The sequence below is a fragment of the Maniola hyperantus genome, chromosome 19 (genome assembly GCF_902806685.2).
Source record: "Maniola hyperantus chromosome 19, iAphHyp1.2, whole genome shotgun sequence".
NCBI lineage: Eukaryota > Metazoa > Arthropoda > Insecta > Lepidoptera > Nymphalidae > Maniola > Maniola hyperantus.
The window spans coordinates 11,379,459-11,396,726 of NC_048554.1; the positions used below are offsets into that span (position 1 = coordinate 11,379,459).

General features: G+C 37.1%; 1 protein-coding gene across 1 annotated transcript in view; it reads left to right on the top strand.

Moving 5' to 3' along the window:
* The window catches only part of LOC117991151 (SH2 domain-containing protein 4B-like), a 63,797-nt gene extending 49,706 nt beyond the window's left edge, over positions 1-14,091 (top strand). The window contains exons 2-10 of the mRNA XM_034978709.2: positions 4,623-4,736; positions 8,081-8,200; positions 8,810-8,983; positions 9,556-9,795; positions 10,202-10,379; positions 10,868-10,972; positions 11,317-11,424; positions 11,658-11,849; positions 12,517-14,091. Of these exons, the coding sequence (XP_034834600.1) occupies positions 4,632-4,736; positions 8,081-8,200; positions 8,810-8,983; positions 9,556-9,795; positions 10,202-10,379; positions 10,868-10,972; positions 11,317-11,424; positions 11,658-11,849; positions 12,517-12,614 (1,320 nt within the window). The 5' untranslated portion in view covers positions 4,623-4,631 and the 3' untranslated portion in view covers positions 12,615-14,091. The remainder of the gene's footprint in view (positions 1-4,622; positions 4,737-8,080; positions 8,201-8,809; positions 8,984-9,555; positions 9,796-10,201; positions 10,380-10,867; positions 10,973-11,316; positions 11,425-11,657; positions 11,850-12,516) is intronic.
* Positions 14,092-17,268: the final 3,177 nt, after the last annotated feature.

Below are 17,268 nucleotides of genomic sequence, written 5' to 3' on the forward strand. Positions count from 1 at the left end.
AAATTCCCCATTTTGTACGTGGCTAAAACGTTATCCGCGAAATGCCAAAAAAAAACAAACCTCATTCTTTTAGTCTATGGCTGATCGGCATTGTAAGATGCGCGCGCATAGGAAAACTGATTAATTGTTCCCCCATTTCGAAAAAACTATTACAACTCGTTTTCACTTTTGAAATTACAGTTATTTATTAATTAAAATGTCTACAAGTACTAATTATGAAGAAAATTATTTTTTAGTATTATTTGTGTTCGTAAACGTATGATACACGTGTGCGTTGATGATTACCGTCCTCGGCTATCTTAAAAGTTAAGACCATCACCTAACGGCTCGGGTCTCAATGGCGCCTCAGCGGTAATCACCAACATTACACACTTGTACCATAATGTACTATTGAAAACATCACACATCATTAGAAAAAGGATGTAAATATTCATGGCCTTCTTTAAGAAAACATATGGTATTAACAGTGTATTAGCCGTACCGTTAAAGCAAACCAGAGCGTGAAGTTTGTACCGATATTTCTCATACGGTTGCCAGATGACAGATTACCGACAGAAACTTTACTTTTTTATTATTTACGGTTAAGTTTCAACTTTCAAGCAAATAGCTGTCTGTGCTTTTAGGAATTAACTAGCTGATGCCCGCGACTTCGTATGCGTGGATTTAGGTTATTAAATATCCCGTGGGAATTCTGAATACTAATGAAACCCGTACAATTGATTACACTAAGACATTTAGGTGCGTACCAATTTTTTTACTGGAATCAACGTGTTACTAAGTAATAGGGAAGCAATGAAAATAGATTGTATGCTATTTGCTATGTATTATGGTTAAGAATCTACTTTTTACGAAGCTATTACACTGATCGCGATCGATTTGCTGTTACCCGTTGAGGAGTTCCGTCCTCTATTTACGAAACTGTTCGCCAAATCTGCACCAAATTTACATGGCACTAACATGATAGTATAACCTTTGTATAAAAACAAGAATTGTGAAAATCAGTTAAAATTTGACGGAGTTTTGGAGTAAGATCGATAAAAAAATTGATCCCGTATCCCGAAGAATCCCTAATTGTTTTTCGGGATAAAAACTACCCTATATCTTAACCTGGACTATACAAAACTGCTACCACTGTACAAAATTTCATCAAAATCTGTTGTGTTTTGCATGATAGCAGGCACAGACCGACAGACAGACAGACAAAAACTCCAAAAAAAATAGTTTTGGGGTTTATATCGATAATAATGTTTCCCCCGATTAAAATTAAAAAAAAATGTTATTTAAGAAAAATATTACAAATGTACAGAAATTGTCCAGCTATAGTATTATTATAAGTAGATATAGATATTATAGATTTCCATATTGCTTGCAGTTATATAATTGCAAGCAATATGGAAATCAGTTACGCTGATAACAGCGTACAGTAACTGATTTTGCATTAGGCTAAAAACACATTTTTTTAATTTGTTTGATTCCGAGTAAAAAATTAAAAAATATATTGAAAAGAAAACAAAATTCAACCGAATTCCAAGTCGTAAACAGTTAATTTTATTACTAACAAAATCTGAAATAAAGATGATTATTATTATTATTATTAATTCAAACCGCAAAACTTCAAGTTTATTAGACCCAGCGCCAGTCTAGTACATGTAGGATTTTTAGGGTTCCGTACCCGATGGGTGCCAACGATACCTACCTACCTACTACATATATAACCGTTTGGGGTCCCAAGTTGCTGGAATGGCAACCTCGTACCGGAAGGCGCAGCATTGGAAGACCCTCCACTAGGTGAACATACGACATCAGACGATTCGCAGGGAGCCACTGGATTCAGGCGGCGCAAGGCGTGGCGTGTGGCAGTCCCTAAAAGAGACCTATATCCAGCAGTGGACGTCTATCGGTTAATGCAGTCCGAAAAAAAATCAAAAGCCCAACATCACGCGGTGTTTCCAGCCGGTCACCCATCCAAGTACTGACCACGCCCGATGTTGCTTAGCTTCTGTGATCGGACGAGAACTAGTGCTAGGTATAATTCCCCATAGTGCAGCGTTGACAAAGGCATGCGCATGATCTCGACGGAACCGGTTGTGTAGCATTGGCTTCTAATAGCCTGACATTCTGAACGGGCGACATTTCGCACTCACCTTCACTTGTAGGATGTGAGTGCGCGATCGATTGACATGCGATAAAAACGAATACCTACTTCGAAAAGTTAGAAGTGCGGGCACGCACCTCCAACTTTTCGGAGTTATTATTTTATTTTTATTTTTATTTATTTATTTTATATCTAATTAGAACGGCAGTGCCACTTACACACAGTACAAGAAAAAAGACATAAAATACAAAACGATAAAAGATCAAAGAATTTTGAATATGTACGCTGAGAACATTGAATGACATATTAATGTGCGTTTTAAGTAATTACTTAAAATATCACTTGCTTTAACGATGAAGGAAAATATCGTGAGGAAACCTGCATGCCTGAGAGTTCTCCATAATGTGTGTGAAGTCTACCAATCCACACATGGCCAGCGTGGTGGTGGCTAAAACCCTTCTCACTCTGAGATGAGACCCGTGCTCTATAGTGAGCCGGCAATGGGTTGATCATGATGATGACGATGACTCACCCCACACTGGTCCGTCTCGCCACTCAACTATGGTCTGTAATCTGTATATATGTCTGTGTAGTGTGTACATTGTACAATCCATTCAAAGCAGCACCGACATACAAGCGCCATATGAATTATGTAGGTATACCATAACCAAGTCGTCGCGCGTCGGCCGTCTAATTGATATTCGAGTGCGCTCCTACTTGTATGTCTGTTTCTGGGAAACCATCAACGGGCAACCACAAACCGGTCCTAATATCCTGCTGGTGACGAACTTCCAGAATGTTCCACATACTAATAATATGTAGTATATTAGTTTTTTAGTTTTTAAGTTCGCGTAAAAAATATCACCACTAAAGAATATCATCTTACAAATGCAACAACCGACTATCAAGAAGTGTAATTTATTACCAATTTTGAATAAACCATTTGATTTGATTTGATACCTATGTCAAGGGCTATCGTAAAAATAATAATGTTATTATTTTTATTTTATTTTATTTTAGATCTTATTAGAACGGCAGTGCCACTTACACTAACTAGATGATTAACAATAAATTTAAATACAAATAAAGGTAAAGGAAACAAGACACAAAATACAGAACGATAAAAGATTAACGGATTTTGAATATGTACGCTGAGAAACTCCCGAACCAGTACCCGAACCCGAACAAACAAACAAACAAACAAACAAACAAACAAACAAACAAACAAACAAACAAACAAACAAACAAACAAACAAACAAACAAACAAACAAACAAACAAACAAACAAAACAAACAAACAAACAAACAAACAAACAAACAAACAAACAACAAACAAACAAACAAACAAACAACAACACAACACAAACAAACAAAGCAAACAAAAACAAACAAACAACAAACAAAACAAACAAACACAAACAAACAAACAACAACAAACAAACAAACAACAAACAAACAAACAAACAAACAAACAAACAAACAAACAAACAACAAACAAACAACATCAATCAATCAATCAATCAATCAATCAATCAATCAATCATCATCAATCAATCAATCAATCAATCAATCAATCAATCAATCAATCAATCAATCAATCAATCAAATCAATCAATCAATCAATCAATCAATCATCAATCAATCAATCAATCAATCAATCAATCAATCAATCAATCAATCAATCAATCAATCAATCAATCAATCAATCAATCAATCAATCAATCAATCAATCAATCAATCAATCAATCAATCAATCAATCAATCATGTAAAATCATCAATAATGGTAATTATTTTGATTAAATAAATATGTTAAATTAAAAAAAAACGAATTTTTACATACAAATACAAATCGGCAATTTCATACTTTAACCCCTAATATTATGCATACATATGTAGAAGTGCAACATTTTGTTACTAAACTAAGTTAGGATTTTGGAAGTAGGGTATTTCCACCTTTATTCTTCAGGCTATTTTGATAAATGTTTAGGTACTTATTATCTTTTGATATCTCGGATCAAACCTCTCTGTCAAGGATATATGATCCAATGATATATTATGAGATAAGAGATCACAGAAGAGCGATTTATCTGTTGTCATGTAGATAGTATTTGTTTGTGAAAAATAGTGGGGTTCGAAAAATCCGTTGAAAATCACTATATAACATTAGATACCTATATTATAAATGCGAAAAGTGTGTTTGTTTTAGTTAGTTTATTGGTCTGTTGGATTGTCCTCCAATCACGTCGCAACGGAGCAGCGGATCGACGTGACTTAGTTCATTGGTATGGTTGAAGACCTGTACAGTGACATAGGCTACTTTTATACCGGAAAATCAAAGAGTTCCGACTGGATTTTAAAAAGCTAAATCCACGCGGATAAAGCCGCGGGCATCAGCTATTAGAAATTATAATTTGGTGCTAAATGCTATTCAGGTGTACATAAGTCTTCAAACTAAATTGACAGCTGTAAAAGTCGGAGCAGAAGTAACGCCTGCGTTATCACTGATGAGTTTAATTTCTTTCGCAGGGCACCACGATGCTGCAACAGATCCTGCGAGACATGTGGGTGGACCCGGAGATCCTCGCCGAGCTTGACGAGACTCAGAAACAGACGCTCTTCTGCAAGATGCGTGAGGAACAGGTACTAGGATAGACAGAAATTATTTCTGTTATAAACCAGCGCATGACAGAATTTTTGTGATGACGAAATAGTGCTTGACTGCAATATGATTAAGTAATGATGCTGCATTCTAAAGGCGGGTTACCAGTTACCACACATACTCAAATGTCAGTTCCTCCTACATCAATTCGATCTGCCTAATTTTAGCGACTCGTCAGATAAATCTATGAGGTATCATACTGGAGGTTCTGAAGGACTAAGTAGGTATATGTTACGGGCCAGTGCTATAACTAACTGGTGAAAAAGTTATGAATTTTATTCTAGAATCCTGTAGCCTTTCCGTTACTGCGCAAGTAAAGCAAGCGAGCAAGATGCACCACCATCACGCAACACTACACATGACACACAACACACTACGCACGTTTACAAACAACCTAGCATTTATTAATACGGACATGAGCATAACCTTTTAATAATAATTACAATTAGCTTCGGCAGTCTCCTAAAACTTGATGACTGGGCAATTATAATCCTACATAATTTTACGGTTTTTCGTCTAAGATGGAGTTTAGAACAACTTCGGTGTATCAATAGGATTCCCAAATATCATTATACAAACAAATAAATAAACTAATGACACCTATCATATATAATTAATAGGTACAGTGTAGGTGTAGGACCAACGTTTTTGGCTGTGCCGGACTGTTTTTAGGGTTTCGTACCTCAAAAGGAAAAACAGAACCCTTATAGGATCACTTTGTTGTCTGTCGGTCTGTCAAGAAACCTACAGGGTTCCCGTTGACCTAGAAAGGTCGAGAAAGGTATGAAATTTGGCAGGTAGGTAGATCTTATAGCAGAAATTGTGGGGAAAATCTGAAAACTGTGATTTTGTGGTTACATCACACAAAAACAAATTAAATTGTGGTCATCTATATATTATATTAAATTCAAAGTCCTGACTGACTGACTGACATAAATAATATATCAACGCACAGCCTAAACCGCTGGTCCTAAAGACATGAAATTTGGAGGGTCTATTCTTTGTAAAGAGTAGGTATCCACTAAGAAAGGATTTTTTCGAAATTCACCCCTAAGTGGGCTAAATGGGGGATTGAAGTTTGTATGAAAGTCGGTTATTTTTCAAGTTATTTGCATGAAAATTGGTATTTGGGTTGAGAAGCTAGTACCATATAAATGCGAAAGTGTGATTTATATATCTTTGGAATGGGTAACAAATCACCCATATAAATATAAAAAATAAAAATAAATGAACTACCTAATAATTAGTATGTTCAATTTTCGAAGTAAGATAACTTCTTATCTTAGGATAAAAGGTCTTTACCTGTGGATTCTAAAACTGATTTTTATTTATTTTTATGCATCTAAGTTTTTGAATTATCGTGCAAAATGTCGAAAAATTACGACTAGTACGGAACCCTCGTTGCGCGAACCTGACTCGCACTTGGCCGGTTTTTTCGCGACTCTATCGCTAAATTTAATAAAATGGCACAGTGATAACCACAAAGGTAGCTTGCATCCTAAAGCACGAGCAAAAAAGATTTTCTTTTCATGCTCTAAAATCAAAATTCAAAAGTATCTTCCTAAAACCGAATCATATGGTAGTCGTAGCAGTTAGGATATGGCCTCAAGGTTGTGATTAGACAATCGATTAGGTATTGCTGTATTGACCACCGCTCACTTGTGTGCGGAGGCCATTCGAGATCATGGGGATTGGGTAACCAGTAACCACTAAGTGCTATGTGCCAATTATGATCTACTACCTATAGAAATAATAGATCAGTGACATCGTTCAACTTTACAATGTTGTACGGGTTTGGTTTGATTATTCTGGCAGCTCTGGTTTATTTTATATCGAACTAGTATTAGGTATATTCAATTTCAATTTATTTAATTGTTTACAAAAATGACTTTTTCTAAATAGTAGTAGCTTTAACATTGACATTGCGTGTTATTATAAACTGCGCCATAGAACTCCTTCCTAACCTTGTCCGTACGATAAGTTAAACGATAATAGTTAAACACAGGCGCGGCCGTGTGACTAAATCATTACTCATGCGTGGCGAGCATGTCATTGTGATCACAGATATACCTATTTGCTAAAGATATATTCCTATATCATCATCATAATTATTATGATCTGCTTAGATCAAATACATTCTACAATACTGAAGCCTGTCAGCTACCCAACCAGCCAGCCAACTGGAGGGAAGGCATGTGGGACTCGCCGGCCGAGAGGCGACCGGTCACCGGAATACCCATTAAAACCCAGCGGCGCTCCTGAGCGTCGCCTGGCGACTGGGTCACGGGAACACCGAAGCCCGGTGTTCCCGTCAACCGCGACCCAGCCAGCGACGTCCGCCGAGGCGGACCCTCCACCGGGGACCCACTCACGAGGTCCCCCACTCTATCAACATTTTTTTATTTACTTGTTACTCAGTTTGTCTCGGTCGTGCCTCGAGGCGCGTTCCAACCTAGCCGGGCCACGAGGCCGTTAAAACCCCCGTCAAGCTGCCGCGTTTATTGTGGAACCTGCTAATAACTTAAGCTATATTTATATTATCCTACAAGCAATATTTCAGAGACAGAGGTACTAAAACTAATGAATACTTATCATTAATTTCCATCGATGTAGGTATATTAATTTCCTAATAATAATTTACTTGCAAATGCTTACAAATTACTATTTAATTTAATGCCAAAGCAGTTAAAGAAAATGTCAATGTCGAATCGTTAATGAACTGTTATTTTTAACAATCTACTCAACCAAAACATCCACCAAAGGAATATTACAAGTATGTAACACGAAAACGTTCGATTAAAATAACCCCTGCGGCCAAAACCTTCCTTCAGAGCGTGAGGTAATTTAAAAATTCATTAAAAATTCATTCAGAAAATCATCCAATCGGAAATCGAATCATTCGGACCATCCAGATATTATAACCACACAGCGCAGACCACTGCGTCTATAAGGTCATTGTAATATAACTAGCTTATGCTCGCGACTTCGTCCGCGTGGACTACACAAACTTCAAACCCCTATTTCACCCCCTTAGGGGTTGAATTTTCAAAAATCCTTTCTTAATGGATGCTTACGTCATAATAGCTATCTGCATGCCCAATTCAGCCCAATTCGTCCAGTAGTTTTAGCTGTGAGTTGATAGATCAGTCATTCAGTCAATCAGTGAGTCAGTAAGTCTGTCAGTCAGTCACCTTTTCGTGTTATATATTTAGATGACATGATTTGGGTGGAACCCAAACCAAACCATGATTTGAGTGGTTTGGTTGGTGTACCTGTCCTTATAATTAGCATCCAATTGAAATTCAACCATCTCTTGTTCTTCCAGGTGCGTCGATGGCAAGCGTGGGATCAAAAGGTCAGCAAAGAGGAGACTGACCGGCCGAAGTTTCACTCCAACGCCAAGAAGCAGGTGCAGTTCCTCAAGGGAGAAGATGGTGAACCTTGGGTAAGCATTGTTCTTTATTTCTGTTCTCCCAGAATGAATTTTAATTTTTTTGATGATCCCTTTTTTAAAATTACTACACAATTTTTTTTAATACGCTCGATAATGTGTTGAATTAATTTTACGATTCAGAAATTTTTAAGTAAGTAGTTTTGTTTTATTGGCACAGCTCGAAAACCCGAATAATTCCTCATCATTGCAACACAGAGGTGCAAATCCTCAGACACAAACAAACAAACAAATTATTATAATATGGGTACCTTCAAGTCAAGAGTGAATATGCATTTTCTAGGCAAGCGCGCTCCATCTTAGGCATCATCACTTGTCACCAGGTCTGATTGCAGCCAAGCGCTAGTCTATAAATAAAAAAAAACCAAGAACAAAGCAGTAAAAGCGTAGCAAAATCTCATGCCGAGTAATAATTTACGAAAAGATCTCAGAATATTCTACAGAAACCAATGTTACTTTAAAAGCTGCTGGCCTGGGTCTTGAAACCCTAGTTCTGGAATTGGGTGTGTAAACCAAGATCCTAAATCTTTTTCTAAACCATTGCGACACGCTAGAATCAAACGCCAAAAAAGTAATACAAATGTTGAACATTTTGTCGTCCAGGTATGGGTGATGGGTGAGCACTCAGAAGACCAGTCCATCGAGACCATACTAACAGAGGAAACTCGTGAACGCGCACTTGCGCAGGCGCGTGAGGAAGCACACCAGCTGCGCAAGTCAGTCGAGAAGGAGCTCACACATCTGATCGACTACAAACCTATGGATAGCTTAGAACAGGTTAGTAGAATGAAAATGCCCTTCAGTCTTCCGTTTTCTCCGCCAATTATAATATTGTAGGGACTTCGTCACGCCACGGTCTTGCGCCGCCTGAATCTAGCAGCTCTTTGCGACTCGTTTAATGGTGATGTTCATACAAGTACTAACTTAGTTGCTAGTTCGCTCCACAAATAAACAAAAAAATTTATTGGACAGTAAACGAATTTTCAATGTTTCTAAATCTCTCCATGGGCCTACTTGTTTCGATATTTAATCATAACAACCGGGTGGGTTCGCCCAATTCACCAATCTTATCGTTCCCGAAATATCTCCAAAAATTACTTAAGATTCAAACAAGCAAAGTACCAATTTTTCAATCTGGAGAGTAAAAATCGTTTTTTGGAGAGCAAAAACATTCCGAAAACTTAGAGATAGCTAAAGAGAGAGACGCTATCCAAGATTTTCAGGGTTAGAACCCGAAACTCATCATCATCATCATCTAGTTCACATTGCAGGACATTCGCCAACACACAAAATATGATCTTTAAGTTTTCTAAATTATAGATCTCCCTGATTCCACCCTTACTTTGCAGAAGTTCGACCTATCACCAAAAACTGTGGATTCCCTGGACCTGGAAGACACTCTGGATCTCTACTGCACCGTGGACGAGCTCCGGCAAAGGATCGCGGCACTGGAACCTGAGGTGAAGGAGAAAAGTGACAGTGAGGCGGACAAAGAGTACAAAGACTACTGCGATGATAATCTCAAACTTAACCTTAAGAAGAATACGTTGCAGTTTAATTTTATAGAAGGCAAAAGAGACGTTATTCAGGTGAGAAATCTAAATAAATATAAAAGGAAAAAGTGACTCACTACTGACTATCTATCAACGCACAGCTTAAACTCCTGGACGGATCGGGCTGAAATTTTGCAAGCAGATAGTTATTATGGCGTAGACATCCGCTAATAAAAGAATATTGAAAAGGGGTTAGAAATTTGTGTAGTTTGCATGGACAAAGTCGCGGATAGGTTACTTATAAATTAATTGGTGAATTGACTGCGTGATTTCAATTGAATTTTTTTCCTTCCTTTTTTGGTAGTAGAGTTTTGAGGTGTCAGAAGTCATATCTAAAAGGAGTTCCTTTTTCCTCTGAAGTGGTCATTGGAGACTATTCTAAGTCGTTACTATGAATGGTTTTATAATAGCGTATTACCAGAGTGGTATTACCGCCTTTCAGGATTCAGGGCTACCCCGCAACGGTGACGGAGTGAGTTTGCGCGTAGCGGCGTGGGAGCGACGCGTGGCGGCGGCGAGGGCGGGTGACATCTTACGAGGTCTGAGGGCTAGACGTGCGAGGACCTTGAGAGATGCGCAACTGCAAGCTCATGATGAGGATGCTGTGTGGAGAGAACAAGGTAATTGTCTTACAACTGACGAATGATAAGGCACATCCATAATCAGATTCAGGTTTTCACTATCATCATCGCATGCCTTAACTTCGAAACGAAGATTAGTGGTCATCATACGAATAGCTTCTCTATCTAAAAACTAAGCCCTGTCCACCCCTTATATTATCGTCTAACCATTTGCGTCTCTGGCGAGCTGGGGCCCTTTTGAGATTGAGCTCCGTTCATGTGCAAAGAAAGCCAGTTTCCTTCGCATAATGGTGGACATGAGTTCTCTATCTTTGTGGACCAAATCCTGTAATTTAGAGTTCGGTGTAGAGCTCTTCCAAGTTATCTTGAGCATTTTTCTGTAGATCCACTAAAGATGGTTAGTCGCTTCTTTTTGAGAACCCAGGTTTCACAACCTAACAAGAGATTTACAAGGCGGCCTCTCAGGTCAAGCTGTAATTTGGTTTCGGAGATTGGATTATTGAGTTTCTCACATTATATATTTTCAGAGCGCAAAGCTAAAGAAGCAGAGGCGGCGATGCGAGAGATTGCACGCGCGGCTCGCGAGGCGCACCGGCGCAGCGTGGACTTCACTCCACCTTGTCACGTTCCAGGTAATGAAAATTATTAACTTTATAATCTAATAACTTATTGCGTCAGCTCAAGTTCCCAAAAGGAGAAAGGCTTGTCTCTTAGAAACTTGTCAAGGCTACTCAAGCGGTGTGCGACCATTACTAAAACATACGCCTACCTTGCTCCTGATGAAATGGATCTGAAACATTGAGCAAAAACGTGTCGTGCGACTTAGATTGCCAACTTATGTGAAGTTACGTTCATGTTATCGTAAAATAATAAAGAATGAGGAGCTATTTTCAATTAAATGAGGAAGTAAAATTACTTGCAACATCATTTTGCTCATCATTTACGCATTTCATCTACTATGTAATTATTGTTCTAGCCGGTAAACCACCAAACAGAGAGGCTGTGCTGGAGTGGTTCAGAAACCAAGAACTCAAACGAGCAGTAGGCCTGGATGAGAACAACAAACCTGTTAACTGGTTCCATGGTAAGTCCATAGAAAGAACGAAGAAAGATTGGGTGCTAAGCGATTGATTTTAAATTCTTCGAGTTCAGCGCACTGCCCTGAATTATTTGCATAGATCATGTACAAGATTAGGTGCTTAAAATTTTTCTTTTGGCTTTTCCAATTGCCATGACCAATTGAAAGGGATTAGGGCAAAGAACTTTAAATCCATTTTGGTTAGACCTTTTTCTGATGACTTATATTTGTCACCACAGGTTTGATCACACGGTCAGAAGCGGAACAGACGCTGTCACAACAGCCAGAAGGGAGTTTCTTAGTACGTCTGTCGGAGCGAGTGTGGGGGTACGCCATCTCGTATCGCGCCGCGCGCTGCAAGCACTACCTGGTGGACGCCAGCGATGGGTACAGGCTGCTTGGCGCTGGTCAGATCGCGCATGAGACTCTCGGTATGTTTTTTACACCGGTATCGAAGAAGCTACCGGTTTTAAACAAATTGGGTATTTCGAGATTTTTTGGGGTGCCGATTACGGAAATAACATCCATTTTAAAATCAAAGATGGCCGACTTTATTTTAAAGAAATCCTATGGATACCATTTTCAAAGTTTCCCGGGATGCTGATTCTGAAAATGCTGTCCATTTTGAATTTCAGGATAGTTGTCGTATTTTTCTTTCCAACAAATCCATATTATGGTTAATTTTCGTGGGTTTTCGAGGTGCTGATTTCGAAAATACGATCACTACAGTATAATATGTATATATTGTACTAGATCATGCCAGCGACTTCGTCCGCGTGGATTTAGGTTTTTAAAAAATCTGATTTTCCGGAATAAAAAGTTGCCTATGTCAATTTCCGGGATGCAAGCTACCCGTGTACTCTGTTTCATATAAATTCTGTTTAACAGATTAATGCCTCTAAGAATCCTGTGGGAACTCTTTGATTTTTCGGGATAAAAAGTAGCCTATGTCCTTTCCCGGGATGCAAGCTAACTCTGTACCAAATTTCATCAAAATCGATTGGACTGTTTGACCGTGAAAAGCTAGCAAACAGACAGACAGGCACACTTTCGCATTTATAATATTAGTATGGGTTACAATATTGTCTCTTTTCACAGCCGACCTCATCAACTACCACCGGAAGGTGCCCATCACCGAAAGCGGCGGGGAGCTGCTGTCAGCGCCGTGCGCGCCCAAGCACGTGCCCGTCATATAACCGCCATTTTGTCGCGTTCCTAATACCGTTAGCATTTATTGAGATAAGCGCACGCGCAATCGCGTAGTTAGTTTATATGTTAAGTTGGACGCACACTATCGCAACGAAGTACGGCTTGTACTTGTTTGTTACAGTCCGTTCGCGTTAAGAAAATAGTGAGTCGCTGTACTCCGATCTAGCCACGCCTCCCGACCAATCAGATAGCCAAGTTCGCAATTGGGTATTTGACTACATCAAAAATAAATTATTTCTCAGTGATTATAAAATAGAGGGTTTTCCAAAATGCGTAAAATCCACGTCCTTTGTTAGTTTTGAGTGTAATATCCATTTTTAATTATCGATTAAACTTTAAAAGTACGTCATTATGATGTAACGTCACATTCCAGTATTTCATAGAATATCGCATACTAAGTGCGCGGTTTGATGTTTCATAAAAAGTTACTGATTTGACTAGTTGTCAAATACCGTTGGCCCCAATATTGAATAGACGAATCTGCCAAAAAGTAATGCATTGAAATTCTCTTATTACTGCTATACCATTGCAAACTTAACCTTTACCCTGCAGTTGCACTGATGATTCACTATTTTCTTAACGCGAACGGACTACTAGTATACATCTTGTAGTGTGCGACCAGCTTAAGGGGAGTCTACACTGTATGCATATTGATATTTAAATGTAACATTAGTTTTAAAATGTTACATAGGTAATTATACAATATTGTAATATTAATACGTGAATAATATGTGTGTATTGTAACAATATTGAGTTAACTATTAGTATAAATGTTTTGTTTGTAAATGTAACATTCGCAAAATATTTGCATTTCAATGTTGAGAAATGTGTTATATTTTATAATGTTATATAATTAGACATGTTATATAGAAAAGTTAAATAACGCGTTACAACGTCAGGACACCTGATTTCTAGGTATTCGTATAGTGACGCCAATTCTATAGAACATAGAAGTAAGTAAGGGCGTCATCCTTTTCACAATATTCTTGGTGGAAAAGGGAAAGCCTTCACACCATTCTTGGCGGAAAAGGAAGAGCCTTATTTCCAGTTTTGTTATTTTAGTTTGATTTGAATTGATACGATTGTGTGCATTATTTGACGTGTTATATAAGGGACCATTTAAATAAGCAGTCAATATATTATTTAGTCACTAAGTCGTAGTTTATATTGTAATATTATGATTGAGATTATGACATTAATCACTTAGGATAATAATTAGTATCTTCTGTAGAAGTATATTATGTTAACTTGTAACACCGCTTCGAGACAGAAATGCGATTTTCATAGTTTCTATGAGCTTCCTTGTAAATTTGTACAGAAATATCAACGAGTAGGTACCTACTTACAATATTTATCTTTAATGGTGCTAATTAAATAGGTATCATATTTTACTCCATTTAAAATCTAATCTTTATCGATTAGCAATAACTTTTGCATAAAATTATAATGTGTTTTTTATTAAAACCTATCTGCTTGAGAAAAACTAGTAGATACGTTTATTTTGTTTATCATTATAAAGATGATAATAAGGTTCTCTTGCACCAATCCGCTAAATGTGTTAGTTTTTGTAGTTATCTATCTTTTTCTTATCAACCTTGGAATAAATTTATCGAAAAATGACTACAATAAAATTGGTGCAAGTGTAAACATAAAAAAGTTTGGATGAGCTTTGCATATACCTACCCGAATATTAAAATTGTGTTAAAATTTACATAAATGGAATGCTCATGATGATTATATATATTTGTAATGTTATACTGTAGTAATACGTCTTTATTTATAAGTCATAAAATAGGCCAACCGTTTGACTGAGATATTACCTGCAGGGCGTTTATGCACTCATCTGTATACCATTCGTATTCATGATTCTTCAAAGTAGCCGTCATACAAATACGTACATTCGGTTTGTATTTTTTTGACGGATCAGTGAAATCACGTATGTGTGCACAAACGCCCGTAGGGTTAGTATAAGATTTTACATCTCACCATCGTTGATAGAAGGTGGTCAAGTAAAGAAACACATCAGCGTTAACGTGAAATGGATTTTAACTGCCTTGTTTTAAAGCTCAAATTCGTCCATATATTTTTTTTAAAAAGAATACTAGCCATGTTAAATGACTAATATTCCCCTTTCCTCTCCAATTAAGCGTCAGGCTTGTGCTAGGAGTAGGTACGACAATAGTGCAACGGGCGAGGTTTGAACCGTCGACCTTTCGGTTTTCAGTCCACTTCTATACCGGTTGAGCTATTGAGGCTCTAAATATCTACCAGCCAGCGCTCCAAGTGGAAAAGTTGCGCAATTAAAATCAGTGGTGCTGAATTTTTAACTTTAAATCAAGTCCTTTAAGTCCATTGTACTCTGACGTTTAGTGTTTCAACTTTGAATTTTATAAACGTTGGTGAGATGTAAAATTTTATACTAACCATACAAAGATAGCTGCGGGTTGCGGAGGAACGGCGGTGACGTAACAGTTAAGCCGTCAATACCCCTCCTGCAATACTGCCTTAGGGACCGTCTCAGACGCTGAACCTGTAATGATTATATCGATAGAGTCTCATTATTGACATAATACTCCCAGAGTGTGGGTGAATTGAAAACTATGCCAAAGTTTCGCAATTGGTATCGCAACAGTGCAACCAACGTTGTTTCTTCGACACATTACGCTTAGTGTACGCTTCTGTTGTCTGCTATTTTTTATATTATACGGATTAGCCAAAATTTTAAAACTTTTCAATAAAAATACTTGAAAAATCACTGCTGTGTTCATGTTGATTTTTCAAATACTTTTTAATAACCTAGGCTACCTAAATCCATTACTAAGTAATTTAATATCAGTGGCTCGACACCTTTTAACCGAGAAAAATATAGGCATCAGCATGATGATAGATGACTAAACTATTATCATCTAGCACTAGTTTCATTGGAGCTCCGTCGACTAGCAGTCGTCATCATGAACGACCCATCGCTGGCTCACTACAGAGAACAAGTCTCCTCTCAGAATGAGAAGGGTTTTGACCATAGTCACTTTTGGACGCTGACCAAGTATGGATTAGTGACTAGCAAGGATGCAAGAGTAATTAAGTCAGTAAGCGTAAAGTTATGAAGGAACAATGGACGGTGACACTTGTGATTTGACTATTATAACATTATGCCATCTAACATATGCGTAGAATATTGACGATTGATCTTGTGTTTTTTGTTTAGTCATTAACTGCCAATTAGTTTATATATTAATAATTTAAAATTATATAAAAATAAAAATAAATGTATTCGTTTTATTTGATAACCCGCTTGTTTAATTAAATTCTATCTTCTTCTTGTACCTATTCTACTCCCTTTAAAACCTCTCGCACTGCCAAGGGTCACTGGTAGAGATATAGAGATAAGTGCTTCCCTGTCCACTTTTGCTTTCTTTTTCTCTTTACTGTAAATGTTTTTGATACAAATAAAAAAATAAATAAATAAATAAATCCTAACACTGATTCTACTAATAGAAGTTCGGTTACGAACTTACGAACTACGAACGCCTGTCCAGTCCATAACTTCTTTAAATAGGTTTAAACTAAGTACAGTACGCGGCAGAAAATAATGTACATCGACCTTTAGAAGGAGATAGTGGATTTGTAGAGCATTGTCTCTGTCGTTGAGACCGACAAAACGTCATATAGATATGAGTGACAGAGACAACGCTCACAAAGCCGAAATGTCATTCTAAAGGCCGATGTACATTATTTTCTGCCGCGTGCTGTATAACAAAATATGTTAAAATCACAAGATTACTGAACTGTACATATCAAACAAAATGTTATATAATGTTATATAACGAAAATAGTATGTAATGTTATAAAAACCTCAATGTAGACACTGCTTTAGATGTAAATTATACTGATAATAAAAATCGTTATATTCGTAAAAAGTTTTAATATTGCGTGTAGTTTTACAATGTACATATTTACAAATAACTTCAATATCATAATAGAAATATCTACTACCAAAAATTCATCTAAATTCGTTATTATAAGGACTAATTTATTTATCTATTCATTTCACATAATCTAAACCAAACACGTTTTTTTTTATTTTAATGTTTCGAAATCAATGTGAAATTATTAATAAGTAATACAAATAATAAGATGACATTTTTGAAAATTATACAAGTATCTAATAAATATGTTGACTAAACACAATAAACAATTATTCTAAGTATTTTATTATACTTTCACAGCACACGCAATACATTACATTTCTAACAAGTAGGTATTTTATTCTTTAAATAATTATTAAATTAACAGAAAATATATTAAATTACTACATATTAACCATCAAAATTTCAGTATCAATCTCTCATTATTAATTATTTAATTATCTAATAATTATAATCGAGAACATTACAGAAGAGACAAAAACGCAAGCGGACGGTAATCTCGTCTGTTTTCGTTTTGGAAGCGATTTTTATATCCGAGACATGTTTTTTGCGTTCGATAAACAAAAACAAGATTGCCCTCAGACTCATGTCCGTCGAAAATTTCGAGAAAGCTTTCGATTCTTGACATCGAGACGTTTTGTCAACAACTCTCGGATTTCTTGGCGTGAATCTATACCCTATCCGCGGAATGAAGTTACTATAGCGCTTCCTCTAC